Below are 18,098 nucleotides of genomic sequence, written 5' to 3'. Positions count from 1 at the left end.
TCACAACCCTTGGGGTTTGCATAAGAAAAGGGAACAAAAAAGCCACAGAGAGGGTATAACACCCACCCCAGCAGGTTTGCTCCCATGTCCCTCATGTGTCCTGCTGTCCTCCATCCTCCACCCTGGCCCAAACTACAAGCATTGAGTAGGTGCATCACACTCTTCCCAGGAGTTAGAAGTACTCAAGACCTCAACTTCCCCCACCACCCCAGCTGGAGGTGGATAGAAAGGTCAACCCCACCCAAACCTGCGGCAGTTTCACATTCTCACTGTTCTCCTACATTTCTGGCAAAATTGCATTATCTCCCAATTCCAGTGTTTAGCTAAAATTAGTATTTGTTTCCCTATGATGAGAAAATGTCACTTTGCCATAAAACCATGTGCGTGTTCCATTTGTTAATTCAACAGCAGAGGAACATCTCGCCAGAAACGCTCCAGTTTGCAAAGAGCCCTCCCTCTGACAAAGCACTTCAGCTTCTCACAGGAATACACCATTCCTGGTGGGAACAAAACTACCTCCAGGGTCAACCACAAACCTCACAGGGATCCACCAGCCATGTTGCTTGAGCACGGGTTCTGGTGGTTTCCCAGCTGTCACAACCCTGGCACGGGAAGGCATCTCCATCCCCACCTTAGCCAGGTGGGGAATGAGGTTTCTGATGGTGAAAAGCCACACAAGTCCCCAGCTGTAAATCAAACCAGCAAACAAGTTTCTCCACAGCTCAAATCCCAGATTAGCCATCTCCACATATCCAGAGTTAGAGGTAAAGAAGAAAGACCATGGTGGACACTCCAAGGAGCATCACAACCAAGCCTGGTCCTACACACATTGCCACCATCTGCACCAAAAGAAGTCTAAGTCAAACCTCTTTCCCATTGCAACCCCAAAACAAGCCCTTCGGACCTGTGACCTTCTCCTTCTTTCAACCTTTCCTTGTTCTGGCAGTGCTGACCTTCTAGAACCCATCTGGAACTGCTGAAACAGGGTTAACATCTCATGCAAAAAGCCCTCCCCTCTTCCCTCCTTTCAAGCAGCATGAAAAACCAAAACTTTAATTTGGGAGAGGAGAAGGAAACAGCAGCCAATAGAAAAAAAATAATTCTCCGATGGCATCTGGGAAATATTCATCAGTGAAAGGAGAGGAAAAGCAGGGAGCACTGTTTTCCTATTTACAGCCCCACGCTGCAGCACTGCAGGCAGCAGCATGCTGGTGGCAAGGCAGGGGAACCCAAAACCCAGCAAAACAAACCCCAATTAACGCCAAGCCTCGGAGTGGCTGCACTGCGGTCGGGCCCGCGGCTCCCGCAGCTCTGCCGGGGACATAACGAGGCAGATGAAAGTGGCTCAGCCGGTGAGCGGCTTCCAGCAGCACTTTGAAGGCACCAAATCACAGAGGCAGCTTCCAGCAGGATGGCAGTGGCAGCTGCACCAGCAGCCGCGTCCTCACCGAGTCTGGCCACTGACCAGAGCAGTCCAAGAAGCCATAGGTTGACCATGGCTCCCAAACTCCTGAGCAAAACCACTCGAGGGCAGGGAAACGGCGCAGAGCCAGTTCCACAACAGACATTGCTCAAAACAGCCTGTATGGGGACAAACATTTTGACTTAACCCAATGAATGCCCCCCGTTGCCCAAAGCCAGCCTTACCTTTGCAAGCCACGTTGTTCTCCGGCTCGTAGCCAGCCTTGCAGGTGCAGCGGCCGATGGGCACCATCCACTCCCCGTCGCCGTTGCAGTACAGCTTGATGGGCACATCCACCTCCTCGGCGTTGGGGATGCAGGTGCCGCGCGCTGTCACCAGGGAGGTGCTCTCCGCTCCCGTCATCGTCTCCGGGAAGATGGCGAAGTTCTGCACCACACTGGGGCACTTCTTGAAGAAGACCCTGACAGACAGCAGAGACATGCAAGCCCCATAGTCCTGGAAAGCCAGATAAAAGCCATTGCGGGTCAGGGGCCCGAAACTTCTCACTTCTGTGTTCACCTTCATCAACCTGCCCCCAAAGTCCACCTGGGAGAAGCTCTCGTCAGCAGCGATGGTGTCCACTTTGAGGTAGGGTGCCTCTGTCCAGAAGGTGGACTTCTTGGTGGCAATGACAGAGTCTGTCTCGTAGTAGTAGAGGTTGAAGGTCTCCTTGCAGGAGCCGGGGACGTTGGGGAGGCTGCTGCAGTCCCGCACAGTGAAGCGCATCTCGGTGTAGATGCGGTGAGCGCCGCGCCGGTTGATGAACGTGGTGAGGAGCCAGTTGTTCTGGTTGGGCTCGAAGACGTTGCACACCTGGTACGTACGGATGGTGTTGAGGTTTTCGTCGTAGCCACTGACTTCTTCCCACTGTGGAAAGGAGAAGGGAGGAGCAGTGAGAAGGAGAAAGAGGGACCAGTGGTGCCCAGTGAGCTGCGGAGCTGCTGCTCACCCTGCACTGGGCAGGGTTGGAAGGACAATTCCAAAGCTCCAAAGGGGACTAGGAACGTGGTTATGGACACACAATGTGATGCACATGCAGAAACACCACCTGGCCAGCACCAGAAGTCCTCACCTCCTTGCCCCTGCATGCGTCCCCCCATCATTCCCAACTGATGCAAAAACATCTTTTCCATGTTGTGAACTGCCTTAACTGCCCTGAGAAGATGTCAAAATGGGATGAAGGACTGTCCAGGCACCTGGAGAGGGGAAGGGAGGCAGGACACCAGCCTACAGCTTCATTAAAGCCCAAGCCAGCACATGGGCTGGAGAGCCTGACCCCAAGCTCCCGACTCAACGGGATCATTTCCCCCGGCAAAGAAAACTAACTAAATAAAACATTACTGCCATGGAGAGAGGGAATATAGATTTGCAATTCGATTTATAGAAGGGCATTAATATAATCCAGGCTACAATTTCAATTAAGGGACAGCGGCAAACTGTGAATAGTCTATGATGGCATTAGAGTCCTACAGACAGATTTACAGCCTCATAATCCATTCATTTTAACTAATCCATGTTTACAGTCTCCTCATAACAGCATTATTCATATGGCAATCTTTAAGCAGCGCTCTCAGTATCATGGATAATTTCCAGGAGCAATGTTAGAGCAGCGCTCAGGCCTGTGTTTACATGGGGGCACGGCGGGTGATGCCAGCCTGCCCCATCACACCGAGTCCTGATGAGCTGAAGCACCACAACCAACGCTGAAACCTCGCAGATTTTGCCCTCTTCCCTTTTCCTCTGAACAACCATGTTTCTCAACTCCTCCCCAAGCTTTCCCCCTTGTAAACCACAGCCCTGATGTAACAAAATGCAGGTTTTTATTGTATTTTCAAAGCAGGGCTCTCTATGCAGTGCCAACAAGTGTGGCAGAACATTTGCTCCCAGGTCCACCTACTCGGCTCTGCTCAGCTTAAGCCAAGATCACAGCTCAAGGCTGCACATTGTTGTTAAGCCATGGTTACCACACCAGCAATAAAGCCTTCTGCATCCAGCTGAGCACTCTTCCTTCTCATTCCATGTTGTGAAAGCACTGCAAAACCTCCTCTCCTCCCTCAACAAGGCATGTGGATTCAATGCCCCTTCATTACCAGACAACTTTTCACAGCAGAAGCTGCACAGTCCTCCCTGACTGAGGGGGTTGGCATTGTTTCCCCTTCCCACCCAGGCTTTGCATTACAGCCCTACATCCAATTAACGCCAGACAATGAGCTCTCTGCCAGCATTAACACTGCTCCCCTGGCTCTGCCATCCTTGCTGTGGGAATCCTCCTTTTCATCCTAGAAAACCTCAGAGCCTCAAAACTCAGAACCAAAACCTGCCAGCAGATCCTGCTGCACTTCAGGGTTTCCTGTGTTTAGGAAGGACGTGAACTGCCCCTTGGAAAACCCTCACGAGGGTTTGGGGCTGCCTTGGGCATCCCCTGGGTTGAGCACTCCTGCAACTGGGCACGGAGAACAGCAGGTCCCCGTGGCTGGAAGGACCCACAGTGCCAGCAGCTGCTGCCATCGATGCTCTAACAGCGCCAAATGCATCATTTTGATGAGATGCTACTAAATAATTCACAGGGTGCTGGGGATTAAGTCAATGTTGTTCTCTGTCTCCACTAAGATTTAAAGCACGTCTGTCAGGGAGAGAAGAGCCCACATCCTGCCACAGCCAGACACCAGGGACCACAGTCCCTGCAGCCCAGCTGGCACTGTGCCCTGGCATGGCATGAACACCAACAGCCCCCCGAGCCACAGGGCAAATCTGTGAGCTGGGGTGAACAGTCACACCATGGGGAGATGCCACCACCCAAAAGGACACAAAGGCTGCATGGAGTCCATGCCCATGGCAACCACAGGGTCAGGAGAAGTGGCTCATCAAATCCCCATAGAGATGAGAGGAGCCTGAGAGAAGAAGCTGATGTGCCAGCAGCAACCAGGACCCCTCTCCCTATCAGGAATAGTGTGGCAACAGGACCAGGGCAGTGACCATCCCTCAGTGCTGGGCACTGGTGAAGCTACACTTGGAATCCTGGGATCAGTTCTGACCTCCTCACTACAAGAAGGACATTGAGGGGCTGGAACGTGTCCAGGGACGGGAATGGAGCTGGGAAGGGGCTGAAGCACCAGAAGTGGCTGAGGGAGCTGGGGAGGGCTCAGCCTGGAGAAAAGGAGGCTCAGGGGGGAGACTTTCTGGCTCTGCAATCCCTGCCAGGAAGGGGGAGCCAGGGGGAGTCAGGCTCTGCTCCAGAGAACAGGGACAGGAGGAGAGAGCACGGCCTCAGGCTGCAACAGAGATGGTTTAGACTGCATAAAATTCCTTCCTAAAAAGGGCTGTCCATCTTTGGCACAGCTGCCCAGGGCAGTGGCAGAGTCCCCATCCCCAGAGGGATTTAAAAACCATCTGGATGTGGCACTTGAGGACACAGGTCAGTGGTGGCATTGGCAGTGCTGGGGGACCAGTTGTACTGGATGGTCTTAGAAGGCTTTTCCAACCTAAAGGATTCCATGACTGTATGATTTTATATAAAGGACTTGGCATTTTAAATACAATGGGGAAGATCTAATGCACACTCCTGTAAAGGAGAAGCCTCACCAGGAACTCTCAGAGGAGCAAAAGTTGGCTGGATTAAAGGATGTGCCGAGGGATGCACACAGTGGGATGCAGGGATGGGGGTTGGGAGGGGCTTCACTCTGCTGCTCCACAGAGGGTGAGACCACTGTGCTTTACAACATAAGCCTACAAAGCCTTGCATGGGCTTTCAGCAACAGCAGCTGCAGGCAGCTATTAATATCCCATCTCCATCACCTGCACGTGCCCCTCCTGCATTTTCCCAGCAATTTATCCAGGCCCAGATTTTTTCCAAAGCAATTCAGCAGCAAAGCTTCCCATTTCAAGGGGCTCTGACACGCCTGGAGTGGATTCTGTGTCCGCTGCATGTGTGGTTCAGCTTCGGTGACAGTGTGCAACCTCATTTCTTTTGCAGACCTGGCCAAGCCAGTCACACCCTAACAAAGAAGCAGCCTGGCATGCTTTCCACTCCAGTGCCACATCCTGGAGTCCCCAGGGATGGACCCTGCTGCTGCTCCCAGCCTGCCTGTCCCAATGTGATGCCCATCCACCAGCTCTCCCCTCAGCTCCATCTCTCACTTTTTCTGCCAGGAGAATGTGAGTCAGGTTATTTTATGCTTCCATTCCTCAAAGACTCATATTATATAAAAAAGATGTTTTAAGTGCCTCAGGGTGTTTTGTTCCTCATTACTTCATAAAAGTGACATTAATAGCCAAGGAAGAGCACTGCCGAGCGCAATTACAGATGATGTTCCAGGTATGAAGGCTGTTTGGAGCCTGCTAATGTTTCCTAATTACAAGCCTTTTGGCACAGGGAGAGGGAAGGCACCAGCAGGGGCATGGAGAGCAATGATGGGGCTAGACCCTTCACCAGGAAGGACAGGAGGGGACAGAGAGAACATGGAGATGGAGACAAGTTCCATCTTCACCAAGACCCCAGAACTGGTTCAGGGAAGGGACACTCAGCCTGGATCAGCCACGCAGCTCAGGACAGCGATGCCCCCACCTGATGTGGGTCATTGAGTTCTCATTGCAACTTTCACAGCTCCACATCAGCATTTTAACCCCATTAATAGCAGGGTTAAAAGCAGGAATCCCACCAGATCATGTAAGGATCAGCTGGATGAGCAGCACTTACCCCCGAAGGTGGGTTGGCGGTCCAGCCCAGCTCGGCCGTCGCCGTCCGCGTATCCATCAAAGTTTCTGAGGAAACAGAAGAAACAGAAAGTAAACTAGTTATTCCCTCGGCTTTTGATTACATTATGAGCACAGAGCAGCAGAAATGTTCAGTTGCTTTCCCAGACCATGCACATGCTATTGGAGTGCTCAGGAATCCAACAGCAGCAGCCCTAACACATCTGATGGACTCAGGTCAGCTTCACTCCAGAGCAAACAGTGCAGGACAAGACTCTTTGCCAAGAGTCATGGCCTGAATCCAGCCCACACTGGCAGCTCTGACCCTTCCACACCCAGGAAAGGAAAACACCATTACCAACCAAAAAAGAAATTAAAATTTGAAGGAGGGTGTATTTCATGCAGTCATATCACTTCCTACTTTTAGTCTTAAAAAAAACCCAAACCACAACAAAACACAACAAGAATAATAGTGAGAGGAACACCATCTAGAAACAGATGGGGAAAACCCTCCAGGTTTTATTTATTTGTTTGCAGCAAGCAGACATGCAGATTAATTTCCTCGATTCCGGCGTCCCCACCGTACGGGAGGAGGAGGAGATGGTGCCGCTGGCACAGTTGAGCATCCCCCATCCCTCCCCTTTCCCCCCCGCTCCCAGGTATTCACAGCAGCTTCACAGCGCCAGGAAAATGGGTGTGTCCAGAGAAATAAAGGTCAGGAAATAAAAATCAGCCCAGGAATCTGAGCTGCCGCCGGGCTGCTGCTTTTAATCTCTCCGTGCCTGCTCCAGCAATCACAAGCGGGAAACAAGACTCCTATTAATTTTCCAACCCCTCCCTTTGCCGGCTGCTCCGGGATGGGAAGCCAGAGAAGCGTGACCAGGAACTCCCCGCCCTGCCACTCTCCCTCTCCCAAAACCCCACCGGAGCTGCCAGCCTGGCCTGGCTGCCAGGGGTGAGCGTGGGCACCAATGCAGAGAGCAAGGCAGCCCCTCCAGAGACAGAGTGAAAAGGAATTGGGAGCTGTCAAAGCTTCTGCACCTCTAACCAGCCCCAGGATGCTGCTGTGACACTGCCAGGAGGGTTCAAAACACACAGCCCCTCTGCTTTCCATGGTGCCAGGCTATTCCTGCTCACAGTGCCCTCGGAGAGGAGACGCTTCACTCCTGCTCCATACGGGAAAGAGAAAAGCCTGGTGGCCTTCACGCTAACACAGGTCACCTTAGACAGTTTCAGTCCCTCTCCATCTGGCAGAAGGCAGCTAAAAATGAGGTATCCCACCTGCAACTCCTCCCCAGCCCTGAATCATGGAATCACAGGATGGTCTGGGTGGGAAGGGACTTTAAAGCTCACCTCGTTCCAGCCATGGGCAAGGACACCTTCCACTATCCCAAGTAGCTCCAAGCCCTGTCCAACCTGGCCTTGGACAATTCCAGGGATGGGTTTCATTACCCTAAGAGGAAAGAATTTCTTCCTAGTGTCCCATCTAACCCTGCCCTCTGTCAGTGCAAAGCCCATTCCCCCTTGTTCTGTCACTCCAGGCCCTTGTCAAAATGGGGCTGGGGGCTTGTGCTCCAGACCTCCTGCAAGGTTCTAATCCTACGACCTCCAAACCTTCCTTCCCTTCCCAATAGCCCAGCCTCTAATTAAACAGCCATTAACCCTTGCTATGGCCCTTCAAGTGAGCAGGAAGATGTGTCCAAGGACAAATGGATGTGGAGGTGGAAGCAACAAGTCCTGCAAACGCCTCCCAGTGCCCCGTGCCAGTGAGGTACATGGGGAGGGGTGCTCTGAGAGCCCCTAAACCCCTTGGTGTTCTCCCCCACAATGTCCTTGTGCCACACAGGGGAAACTGAGGCAGTGGAGAACTGGGTGTCACAGGGAGCATGGCCAGGCTGGGAGCAGGGCTGGTTCATCCACCCTGTGATAAATAAGGACACGCTCCCTTACAGGAAGGGCACTTCTTCCAAGGGTTTATTCAGCAAGGGTTTTCACTCCATCATCTCCCTTCCTGTTCCACGCACTTACAGCTTCCTTCCCCAGGGTTTGACAGAGGAATGCACTTTTGATAAAGAACAGCTGCCCTGTGGGACGGCAGCACGCGAGGACCAGCTCTGCTCCAAGGTGACATTCACCAGGACTCCTCCCAAAATCTCATCCCTTCCCTCCCCAAAGGCTCCACATTTTGGAACGAAGGCAAGAAGGCACAGCAGCAATGACAAAGCAGGAAACTTCGAAATAAATAAATCGAGAAATAAATTAACAATAAATGAATAAATGGAAAAGAGCCATAGTAAAGCTTTCACTTTGGATATTCCAAGAGTCCTAAGGGGACACTGTGGCCTGTTGCACATTAGGTAACAAATCCAATTTTTGTGGCCAATGCTTGGAATTCCATGGCTCCATGTTTCCAAAGCAATTTGCAAAGCAAAAAGTTGACTGACAGTCTGGCCTTCCAAAGACCTGCTCAGGTCCTGCCCTATCTCCCAAAGACTACTGCCACAGACAAAAAGATCCATAACCTGTTAAAATGATGGGTTTGGGGGTTTTGTTACAGAAAATAAAAGGGTTACTTTGCCCCCTCCAGCTCAAATCCCTGCTGAGCTCACCCAACCCTGTGACTGCAGAGGTACTGGCACCAGAAGGGCTCGGCTCAGCAACTTCCCATTGACCTCTCCAGTTTCCTCTTGGACGAAGCCTTGGATTTTACTTCATTTTCTGGGATGTAAAGGTGACACCGTGATCTCAGTGGGACATTTATGGACAGGCTACTCGGGGCTAAGGCTGCTGAGCCCTGTCCTTCAGCAGGGGAGGGTTTGCAGACCCCAAGTCCTTGCAGAGAAATAGAGGACACGACAGGGATCCCAGCACTCACATCTGCAAAATACCCCCACAGGTGGGGGGACACAAGGATCACCCCCCAACCATCCATCACTTGGGAGCAGGCAAAGGAAGGACAAGCAGGGAAATCCTTTGCTCTGCCTGCTAACGAGGGGATTAGTGCAGCTCAGTGCCTGAGAGTACTTAATGAGTGGAGAAGCCACACGGACACCTCGCATCTTTCCTCCCACCTGCCTCATCCTTCCGTGAGGACCACTCCTCGTTATCTGGCACTGGGCATTAATTAAACCCCCTGGGGGTGTCACTGCAGGGATACATCACCTCCCCTTGCCTCAGCATTGTTAACCATACCGGGTGATCCATGTGCCACCTGCCCTCTCAGATCAGCCAGTCCCACCAGGCAGGTTCTGTGCACAGGACACTGTCCGCCCCTCACCTGCTCAAGTCTCTCCAGCAACTCCTTCCGTGCCTGCCCACCTGTATGTGGACACAACAAGTGCCCACATGAGGCTCTGCCAGGGGTGCTCAAATCACTCGCTGGGAGAAGTGTCCAGGATCTGCAGCTCCACTGTCCAGGCTGTAATGGCCAAGGCCCTCGTTAGGGAGAAGAGGAGCTCTGCTACCGAGAGCTGAGCTCTCTTAGAGTGAAGAATCTTCAGCTGTATACAGTAGATTCTCTTTAATGGACACATTACTTTAAACTAAGCCTTCGCCATCTGTTCCAGTCCCTAATTATCAATACAAAAACAAACGTCTACTCACAATTACACTCGTAACAAGTAAAGATGCCAGCAATTAGAATGCACCACATCCCTGCGCCGAGCAGCGCATCCATCTGTGATGGCACTCGTGTGATCCAGCCAGGGAGGCCTCGCTGATGTCCCAGGCTCCCCACACCCTCAGGCAAACCTGGCCAGAGCTGATGCCCACGGCAGGATAAGCTGCGTCTCAGAGGAGCGAAGGATGGGCTGGCATCATTCCAACAACAAGGGAAAAACAAGTTATTTCGGCGAGAGTAGCCTTCATCTCACACCAGCTGGTCTTGCCAGCCACCCTTCCTGGCAGGATTGAAGGCTCTTCCAGAAAAACCTTTCTGGACTACCCAAAAGGATGCAGAGCTTCATTCCCAAATCCCCAGCCTGAAATCCGCATTTCAGACCTCTCCAGAGTGGTGGGCTCATGCCAATAGTGCCATGAAAAGGTGTGACTCCTCCCTGGCAAGGAGCAGGATCTGGCTATGGACAGACACACCAAAGCAAGAAGGCCAAACCAAACCAAGACAACTTGATTATGTTTTGATGTTGTCATCTGGAAGGAAAGAGATATAACAACAAATTTTCTGCTCAAGGAGGCCACAAAGAAATTTCTACGAGTGCTCAACTTCTCAATAACTGCCCTGGGGCCATGGTCCTGCTCCCAAAGCAAGGAACAGCAGCTCTCCTGCTCCTGCAAGAAGATAACGGCAGGAAGCAGCCTCAGGCACTCGAAAGCAAATGTTTGGGCATATGCAGAGAGACACAGGCATGTCTAAGACAACCAAGAGAAAAAAGATAGAAATTAAGCAAAATAAGGAGAGAGGAGGCTTGATAACAACAGATGGGTAGAGGGAGATTTGGAAAGGATGCCAGCGGCTGGAAATAAGCCCCCCAAGATGCATGGGGAGCAGAGAGGTGTGTGCCCATAGCTGAGTCTTTGGAAGGAGGGGAGATGGGAGAGCAGCTGTGGAGTGAGGGGCAGGAGGCACAGGGCTCGGGTCTGGGGTCCAGAGGGGCAGAGGATGCTTCATTGGTGGGATCTTTGGAGACTCATCTTGATGTGCCTCAGCAAGTGTCAATGGGGTCAGCACACGGTCCAGCCCCACAGCACATCCCCTGGGCAGCCCTGGCCCCACAGTGTGACTTTCAAAAGGAGAACAATAGCAGGACTTCTTTTCCATAAGGAAAGCACCATATTTTCCCCTCTATTTCATGCTCACAAATGCTAAGCTTGCCTCCTACCCCCTCCTTCTCTCCCAAGAGCTTCAGCAAAATCAGCCCAAGGCAATTGCACAGCTTGGGAAGCTTCTGTCCAAGTTTGGTGACATTACCAGAGAAAAGAAATGATAGGGAAACAGAGCCAAGACACTTTATTCCAAAACCTAGTGCTAAATAACTTTAACTGCTGTGATAGCGTGAGCTCTGCCTTCCCATGGCTGTCATGACTTTAAGCCAAGCCCAGGTTGCACCATGGCTTCCATCACCATTCCATCACACCTCTCCATGCTAGTGGAAGCAGAGTCCCACTGGGAATAATTTGAATTTAATTCTCACTGTTCCCCACAGATGAAATTATCTTCTACTCTGCTCTGGTGAGATCCCACTTTGAGCACTGCGTCCAGTTCTGGACAGGAAGGACCTGTTGGAGCAAACCCAGAGGAGGCACCAAGGTGATCAGAGGGAGGCAGTACCTCTGCTGTAAGGAAAAGCTGAGAGAATTCGAGTTGTTCAGCCTGGAGAAGAGAAGGCCCCAGGATGATCCTACATTGGCATTTCAGCACCTAAAGGGACCTGGAGAAGAACTGTGGACAAGGGCCTGGAGTGACAAAACAAGGGGGATGGCTTCAAACTGAAAAAGAGACTATTCAGTCTGGGTATTAGGAAGAAATTTTTCCCTGTGAGGGTGGTGAGACCCTGGCACAGATTGCTCAGAGAAGCTGGAAGAGTTCAAGGCCAAGTTGGGTGGGACTTGGAGCAACCTGGTCTATGGAAGGTGACTCTGCCCATGGCATGTGGTGGAATTGGATGGGCGTTAAAGTCCCTTCCCATGCAAACCATTCTATGACTCCATGGAAGGGTTCAAGCACACGCCAGGAGGTGGCCTGAGTAATTCCAGGTCATGACCACACTTCTAACCATAACATCCCACTGACACAGTCCGTGTTCATCTGTGCAAGTTCTTAATATATCCTAAAATTCAAACTAATTTCAGGTCCTTCCTCAATTCAGGAAGGACCTTGAGGTGCTGGAGCAGGTCCAGAGGGACAACAAGGCTGCTGAAGGGACTGGATGACAAGTCCTATGAGGAGAGGCTGAGGGAGCTGGGATTGTTCAGCCTGGAGGACAGGAGGCTCAGGGGAGACCTTATTGCTCGGTACAACTCCCTGAAAAAGGTTTTAGCCAGGCAGAGGTTGGTCTCTTCTCCCAGGTGACCAGAAGTAGGACAAGAAGGCAGAGTCTTGAGCTGTGCCAGGGGAGGTTTAGGTTAGATATTAGGATGAAATATTTTACAGAGAGAGTAATCAGGAACTGGAACAGGCTGCCCAGGGAGGTGGTTGATTCATCATTCCTGGAGGGTTTTAAGGCAAAACTGGATGTGGCACTTAATGCCACGATCTAGTAAGCAGGATGGTTGGATCAAAGGTTGGACTTGATGATCTTGGAGGTCTTTGCCAACCTAGTTAATTCTATGATTCTATGAAAAGCAGGAACACAAAGTCCATGGGCTCTGGCTGGGTACACATTCCATCCAAAAGGTCTCTTCTGCTGGAGGACTCCCCATTTGGTTCCTGCTTGGAATTGCGAGGGAGCGCCACTGCTTGCCTGTCGTGCCGTGAACACCGCGGCGTCTCCCACATGGTTTAATTACGGCGCTGGAGAAGTGGGCACAGCACGAGCAGGACCAGCCTCTCCCCTCTGACAAGCACTGCCGCCCTCCACAGTTCCCTGAGAGCACCAGCTTCCCAAAGAGCCGCTTCCAGCACCTACACACTTTCAATCAAAAATATTACAGTAGCAACTAATTATGTCCCATCATTCCCAGGGCTCTCTGCCTTTAATGGTGCGTTTTGCTGCTACAGAACGACGGTGAAACTGCTCCAGAAGTGCATAACGAGCTCTCCCCATCAATCTCCCGCGGGTTCGTTATGAAGGATTACCCACCGAGTAACAAACCCAGGCGAGGAGGGAGAGCATGTGCTAAACAACAACAAGTCAACACCAAATATTGTCCTCCTGTGTTTTAGGGTGTGAGGGAACCTCCTGGGGAAGAGGAGCACCAAAGACACCTCAACCATTGCCAGCATGAGGAGATTTATGGTGGCTGAAAAAACCCCTCACTTTGGGCTGGAAAGGGAAAGAATTGAATGTCTGAGCCGAGGAGGAGCGTGCTGTGTCAATTTGTGATGGGATGCATTAAGCTGTGGCTGCACAGCACAGTCCAGGCCCTCCGCCGGGATCTCCCGTCAATGGCAGGGATTTCAGCCTGCAATGAAGATGCATCGCAGCAGGGCAGGCCATAACTTAATGAAGCTCAGATTTGGGGGTGTTTGCTCAGCAACTGTGTAACAACTTTATCAATAAAGCGCTGCCTGCTGCGACGGCAGGATGAGACGCTCTAATTACACACACCAAACACAACCACATCAGGATACACTAAATTGAAATATGCTGGTAGATGTGCCTGAAAGTGCCCAATAAAATACCTGCTTCCATTTTTTCAAGCGTCCATGTGTGTACACACAAGAGAAAAACCCAAACCAAACTTCAGCCTGAAAAAGTTCAGGAGGTGATGCAAAGTTTGGACCAGAAGGACCAAGCCCTGTTTACAAGACCCACTTCACCTTCAGGCCCAGCCCCAGCACCTCCCCTTGGTTTTCATGCTCTGAAGGGAATTGACCCAGCGTGGGTACGTGGTGTTGGACAAGCTCAGCCGAAGCCATACAATCCATTTATCATAATCCTACCAAGGAGAGAGAGACAGTAAATCAAAGAGACAACCCGCCTGCAAATAAATGACTGGGGGGAGGGAGAGGAGGAGGGATAGAGAGGAAAAAGAGAGAACTGCAGAGGGAGAGATAAGAGAAAGGGAAGGAAATGACAGAGAATTGCCCAAAAATGCACCCATCATGGAAAAAAAAACAAACAAAAGGACGAAATCAAATGGAAAGATAAGAGAGGGAAGATGGGGCTTTCAATACCTTTTGTGTTCCAAATTGCAAACCTATTTTTGAAGATTTAAGAACAAGTTTTCAAACATAAGGAGCTCATTTGCTCCTGTCATGACAGAGTCAGCTGCTGGTATCATACCTTTTATAATTGCACACAGGCCACGGACACCCAAAATCCACACACACCATACACACAGATCACAGCCATACATCATCATTTACAGCTTGGCAACTCAAAGTCAAGCAGCACCAAGGGCTGAGGATGCACTTCAATAAATGCTCTGGCCCACCAAGACAGACCCCGCCACCCCAAGAATGCAGATCCTCCACCATACCACCAAGCAGAGCAGGGTAACCGGGCTGGAAGATGCCACGGTTCCCTTTCAGGAGAACGTTTTCCAGAGCAATGTCACTATGCATTTAAATCCTCATCTTTGCTTTCTCAAGGCTGCATTGCCAGCAAACATCTTTGAACGCCGCAGCCTGCCCCGAAAATCACCATATGTCAAGCTTGGCACTTACTCATTTCATCTTCCACAAGATGTGGAAGAGGAACTCAGCCAACCCGGGATGGGCAGAGGCTTTCCTGGAAACTTTAACCTCCAAAAAGCTTTCAAAGCCACCCAGGAGAAGGAGCAGCTTCCAACTCAAGGTCCACCTAAAGGGTATGAGAAGGTCTGGCTTGAATGAAGACTGGGGAAGAGCAATCATTTGGTCTTCAGCATCCATCTTGTCACCACCCAGGAGCACATGACAAAGCAGATGAAGGCTGAAGGTTGGGTGCCTGAGGTCACTCTATGCCTTGCCATGCTTGTATGCTTTGGCACAAGCTGGGCACAGCAGCCTCACATCACTGGATTCACTGGGTGGAGACCACCCGGCTTGGACAACCATCTCACCAGCACAGGGAGCAAGGACCCTAATCCATCACACATCCCAGAGGAGCACAGAGTCTTAAGGATAAACCAAACATTATTGGATAGTGATGTCAACAATTTATTTCCAATTACTTTTCTGTAGCTCACTTCTTGGTCAGCATCCATGGACCTGCACTGGCTGCAGTTGGTGTTCTCCATCCAGGCTGAATGGATGTGAGCTCACCCAAGAGAAGGACATTCCCCAGGAGCTCTCCTCTGGGAAACCTGATCTTCATCACACTATCAGAAAGCAAGGAACTCCAAAAAGAGGTGAAAAAAGTAATGAATAAGAGCAGCATTTCAGATTTCACAGATAAGGGCCATTGAAGCATAACGAGTTCCATGGAAGTGGGCTCCTTATCAGCTGGGATCCCCCTGGAGACCATAGACTCTAAATAGAGAATTAGTTGCCTGAGAACACAGAGCAGCCATAAACATCAATAGCATCTGCAATTACATGTGCTAGGATGAATTAGGACACACAGTCTCCCTGCCTGGATACACAAGACATCAGCCATGGGATTGCAGGGGATGTCCCCAGCACTAGGCTGACACGTGTCTTACAGCAGCACTGTGCTTGCCTACAAAGCCAAATTCCAAGGCTGGAGTAGAGTAGTGCACTCTTTTGCTGAATTAATGTGCCAGACCTGTCCCCTCTTTCCCCACGGCTCTCCTTCCCCGCTGGATTTATTTTGCCTCACTCCAGGATGGCACCGCCTATGAGGAAAACTCTAAAAATCAAAACATTTATCCTACATTTCCCTACACACCATCACTTCTTTAGAGATTCCGGATGAGTCACTGTCTTGGACCTCGTCCTCCAGAAAAGCTTCGCGCTCGCTACAAAAACACTCGTCTCATAGAGCCCTAAATCTGAAATGCCAGCCATGCTGTCAGAGAGCCCTTGTGCCCAGAGATGCACCTGGCATCGTCCAGCTCCTGTTTACTAGATCTTATTTTAAAATGTCAAAGGGATTCTGCATGAGCCACAAACATGACAGACTGCTCAGACGCTGAGCAAGCACCGTCAGGGCACTCGAGCTCTGTGAGTGGCATCCCATCACCCAGGCACGACTGCTCCCAGCACAGCCGAGCGCTTGGTGCTTCCACCAGACACCAAAATCTGGAGGGAAAGCCTCACTTTTGTCCCCAGCACAGAACAGCTTCCAGCCAGATTGATCCTGTGATTTTAAAGGCATCATCTGACCTGTACTTAAGCCCCCAGGGGTCTGGCCAAAAATTTCAGGAGTAAAGAAGAACTAAAAAAAAAGCATTTCTGGTCCAGGGATGCATCCTGAAGATCACTGTGCAATTGGGATCTCAGGGGGAGAGGAGGGAAAGCAGCGGGGTGAGAGTGGAATCACACAGGGATGCTCCGCCTGCCGCTGGAGATGACGAGCGCACCCGCAGCTGCCGGAGCACAGCGAGGGAAGAGGTGCAAATATTGAGCCTCAAACGAAGGAAGCTGCAAAAGCTCATCAGCAAGAGGCTCCTGCACCACTCCCCCAGCCCGGCACCGGCTGCCGTGCCGAGCAGCGTCTCTCTGGTTTCTGCACCATATGGAGTCAGCTCGCGAGTGCAAACGAGGCAAAGAGCACGAGAGGCAAAGGGAAATAAATCTGTGCCACCACGGCGGCACACGGGGAAACCTCCTCCAGGACACGGTGGGATGGGCAAAGGCTCTGCCTGGATTCCCTGGGGATGCCCCAGCAAAGAGCCCCACCACATGCCCAGCCCTCCCCACCATCAGGATGCACACATGTGGGGATGAGAGTGTGGTTGTGGATCTCCTGATGGCTGAGGTAATTGATGAAGAGATTGATACGGAGCAGTTCAGAGTGAATCCTTGAAGGAAAGCAGTTTGGAGTGCATCCTTAAGGAGCAGGAGCCACCTATAGAATGTGGGATACCTTGGAGCCAGTACAATGTTTCCATTTATGCCTGGTGAGCTGACTAACCAACAGTGTGATGGCATGTTGGATACAAGAGTAGATAAAAGATGAAGCTGTAACTAAAAATAAAGTAGTTGTAAGTTGTACACCTTCTGATCAAGCCTTCTGATGCTGCTGTGCCTGATCTCTTCTGGCTGTCATTAGCACCCCCCTTACCCCAACAAATGGTGACCCCAACAGATGCACACATGTGGAAGGGGATGGGGCAAAGGCAAGAGGTCACTGGAAAGGGCAGAGCATCCTGTGAGCAGACCCTGCCCAGTCTTTTGCTCTGGCCCCACATCCAAATGCCTTATCCTGGGTTCTTCCAGCTTTGCCTTTTTTTTCTTCTCTCCTTTCAGATTTGGACAAAAAAGCCAATGGCCAGGGTCTACAGCTATCCTTCATCCTACCCAAAAAAACTTTCCATCAGACTGAGCCATCTTTAGGTACATTCACATATACAGCTTGTCTGGTGAGTAAATAACAATATGTGTTTGCCAAGATTTCCAAACACCCATTCACACCAGGTGACAGTGGGGCCGTGTTAAATCCTTGTCCAAATTCACCAACAGACACCAGAGACTGCAGTCACCCCCTTGGAAGATGCTCTTCCTCAAGAGGGGCTCCAGGACCCCTTGCTGGAAGCTCTTGGTGCATCATCCAAACTGTGCCGGGAGCAGTGGGCAAACTGCTGCCTACCCCCCAGCTCCTGCCCCTGCAGAGGCAATGCCAGGGATCCCCCACACCACAAGCACAAGGAAACACGAGCACTGCTCTACCTTAAATCTCAGGATTTTGCTCAGGGCCATTTTTAGGCTGAGCTTTTCCTACAAGATGCAGTGCTGGGTTGAGCTGCTGCACGGCCACAGCTCCCACGGGCCCTGGGAGGTGAGGAAGAGGAGGAGGAAGAGGAGGATGCTGGCAGGAGGTGCTGCTGGCAGCAGGCCTGCACAGCACACCCCTCCAGCCTCCAACTGGAGCCTCCAGCCCAGGTGCAAGCTGGGAAAAGGCTCCAGCAGGAGCAGAGCCATCTGCGCACCGGGAGCTGTGCCAAGGTGGGCTCAGGGATTATTTTCCCCCTCTCCTCACCAGGACAGTCTCCATCCCAAGTGCTGACTTTTCACATGGGTGACACCTCACCAAAAAAACTTCAGCACAGCTTGCAGGGGGGCAAGCAAGGAGAAAAGTCCACCAGAGCCACCCCAGCAGCTGCCTGCCCAGGCACAGGCCAGACCCTGAGAAGTGCCTACAATCCACCACGGGAGAGGGATTGTCCCAGCATGGCCAGCACAGCTCCATTTCATGCAACACCAGCTCTGCTCATTTTT

General features: G+C 51.4%; 1 protein-coding gene across 1 annotated transcript in view; it reads right to left on the bottom strand.

Annotated features, from left to right (window-relative positions):
* Window positions 1-18,098, bottom strand: part of EPHB1 (EPH receptor B1) — an 84,131-nt gene that overhangs the window by 52,313 nt on the left and 13,720 nt on the right. Inside the window, exons 2-3 of the mRNA XM_071565999.1 lie at window positions 6,159-6,223; window positions 1,648-2,329 (exon numbers count right to left, since the gene is read on the bottom strand). Coding sequence (XP_071422100.1) covers window positions 1,648-2,329; window positions 6,159-6,223 — 747 coding nt within the window. The remainder of the gene's footprint in view (window positions 1-1,647; window positions 2,330-6,158; window positions 6,224-18,098) is intronic.

The sequence above is a fragment of the Pithys albifrons genome, chromosome 11, assembly GCF_047495875.1.
Source record: "Pithys albifrons albifrons isolate INPA30051 chromosome 11, PitAlb_v1, whole genome shotgun sequence".
NCBI lineage: Eukaryota > Metazoa > Chordata > Aves > Passeriformes > Thamnophilidae > Pithys > Pithys albifrons.
The sequence above is the reverse complement of the archived record's forward strand: the minus strand, read 5'-3'. Positions and strand labels throughout refer to the sequence as shown.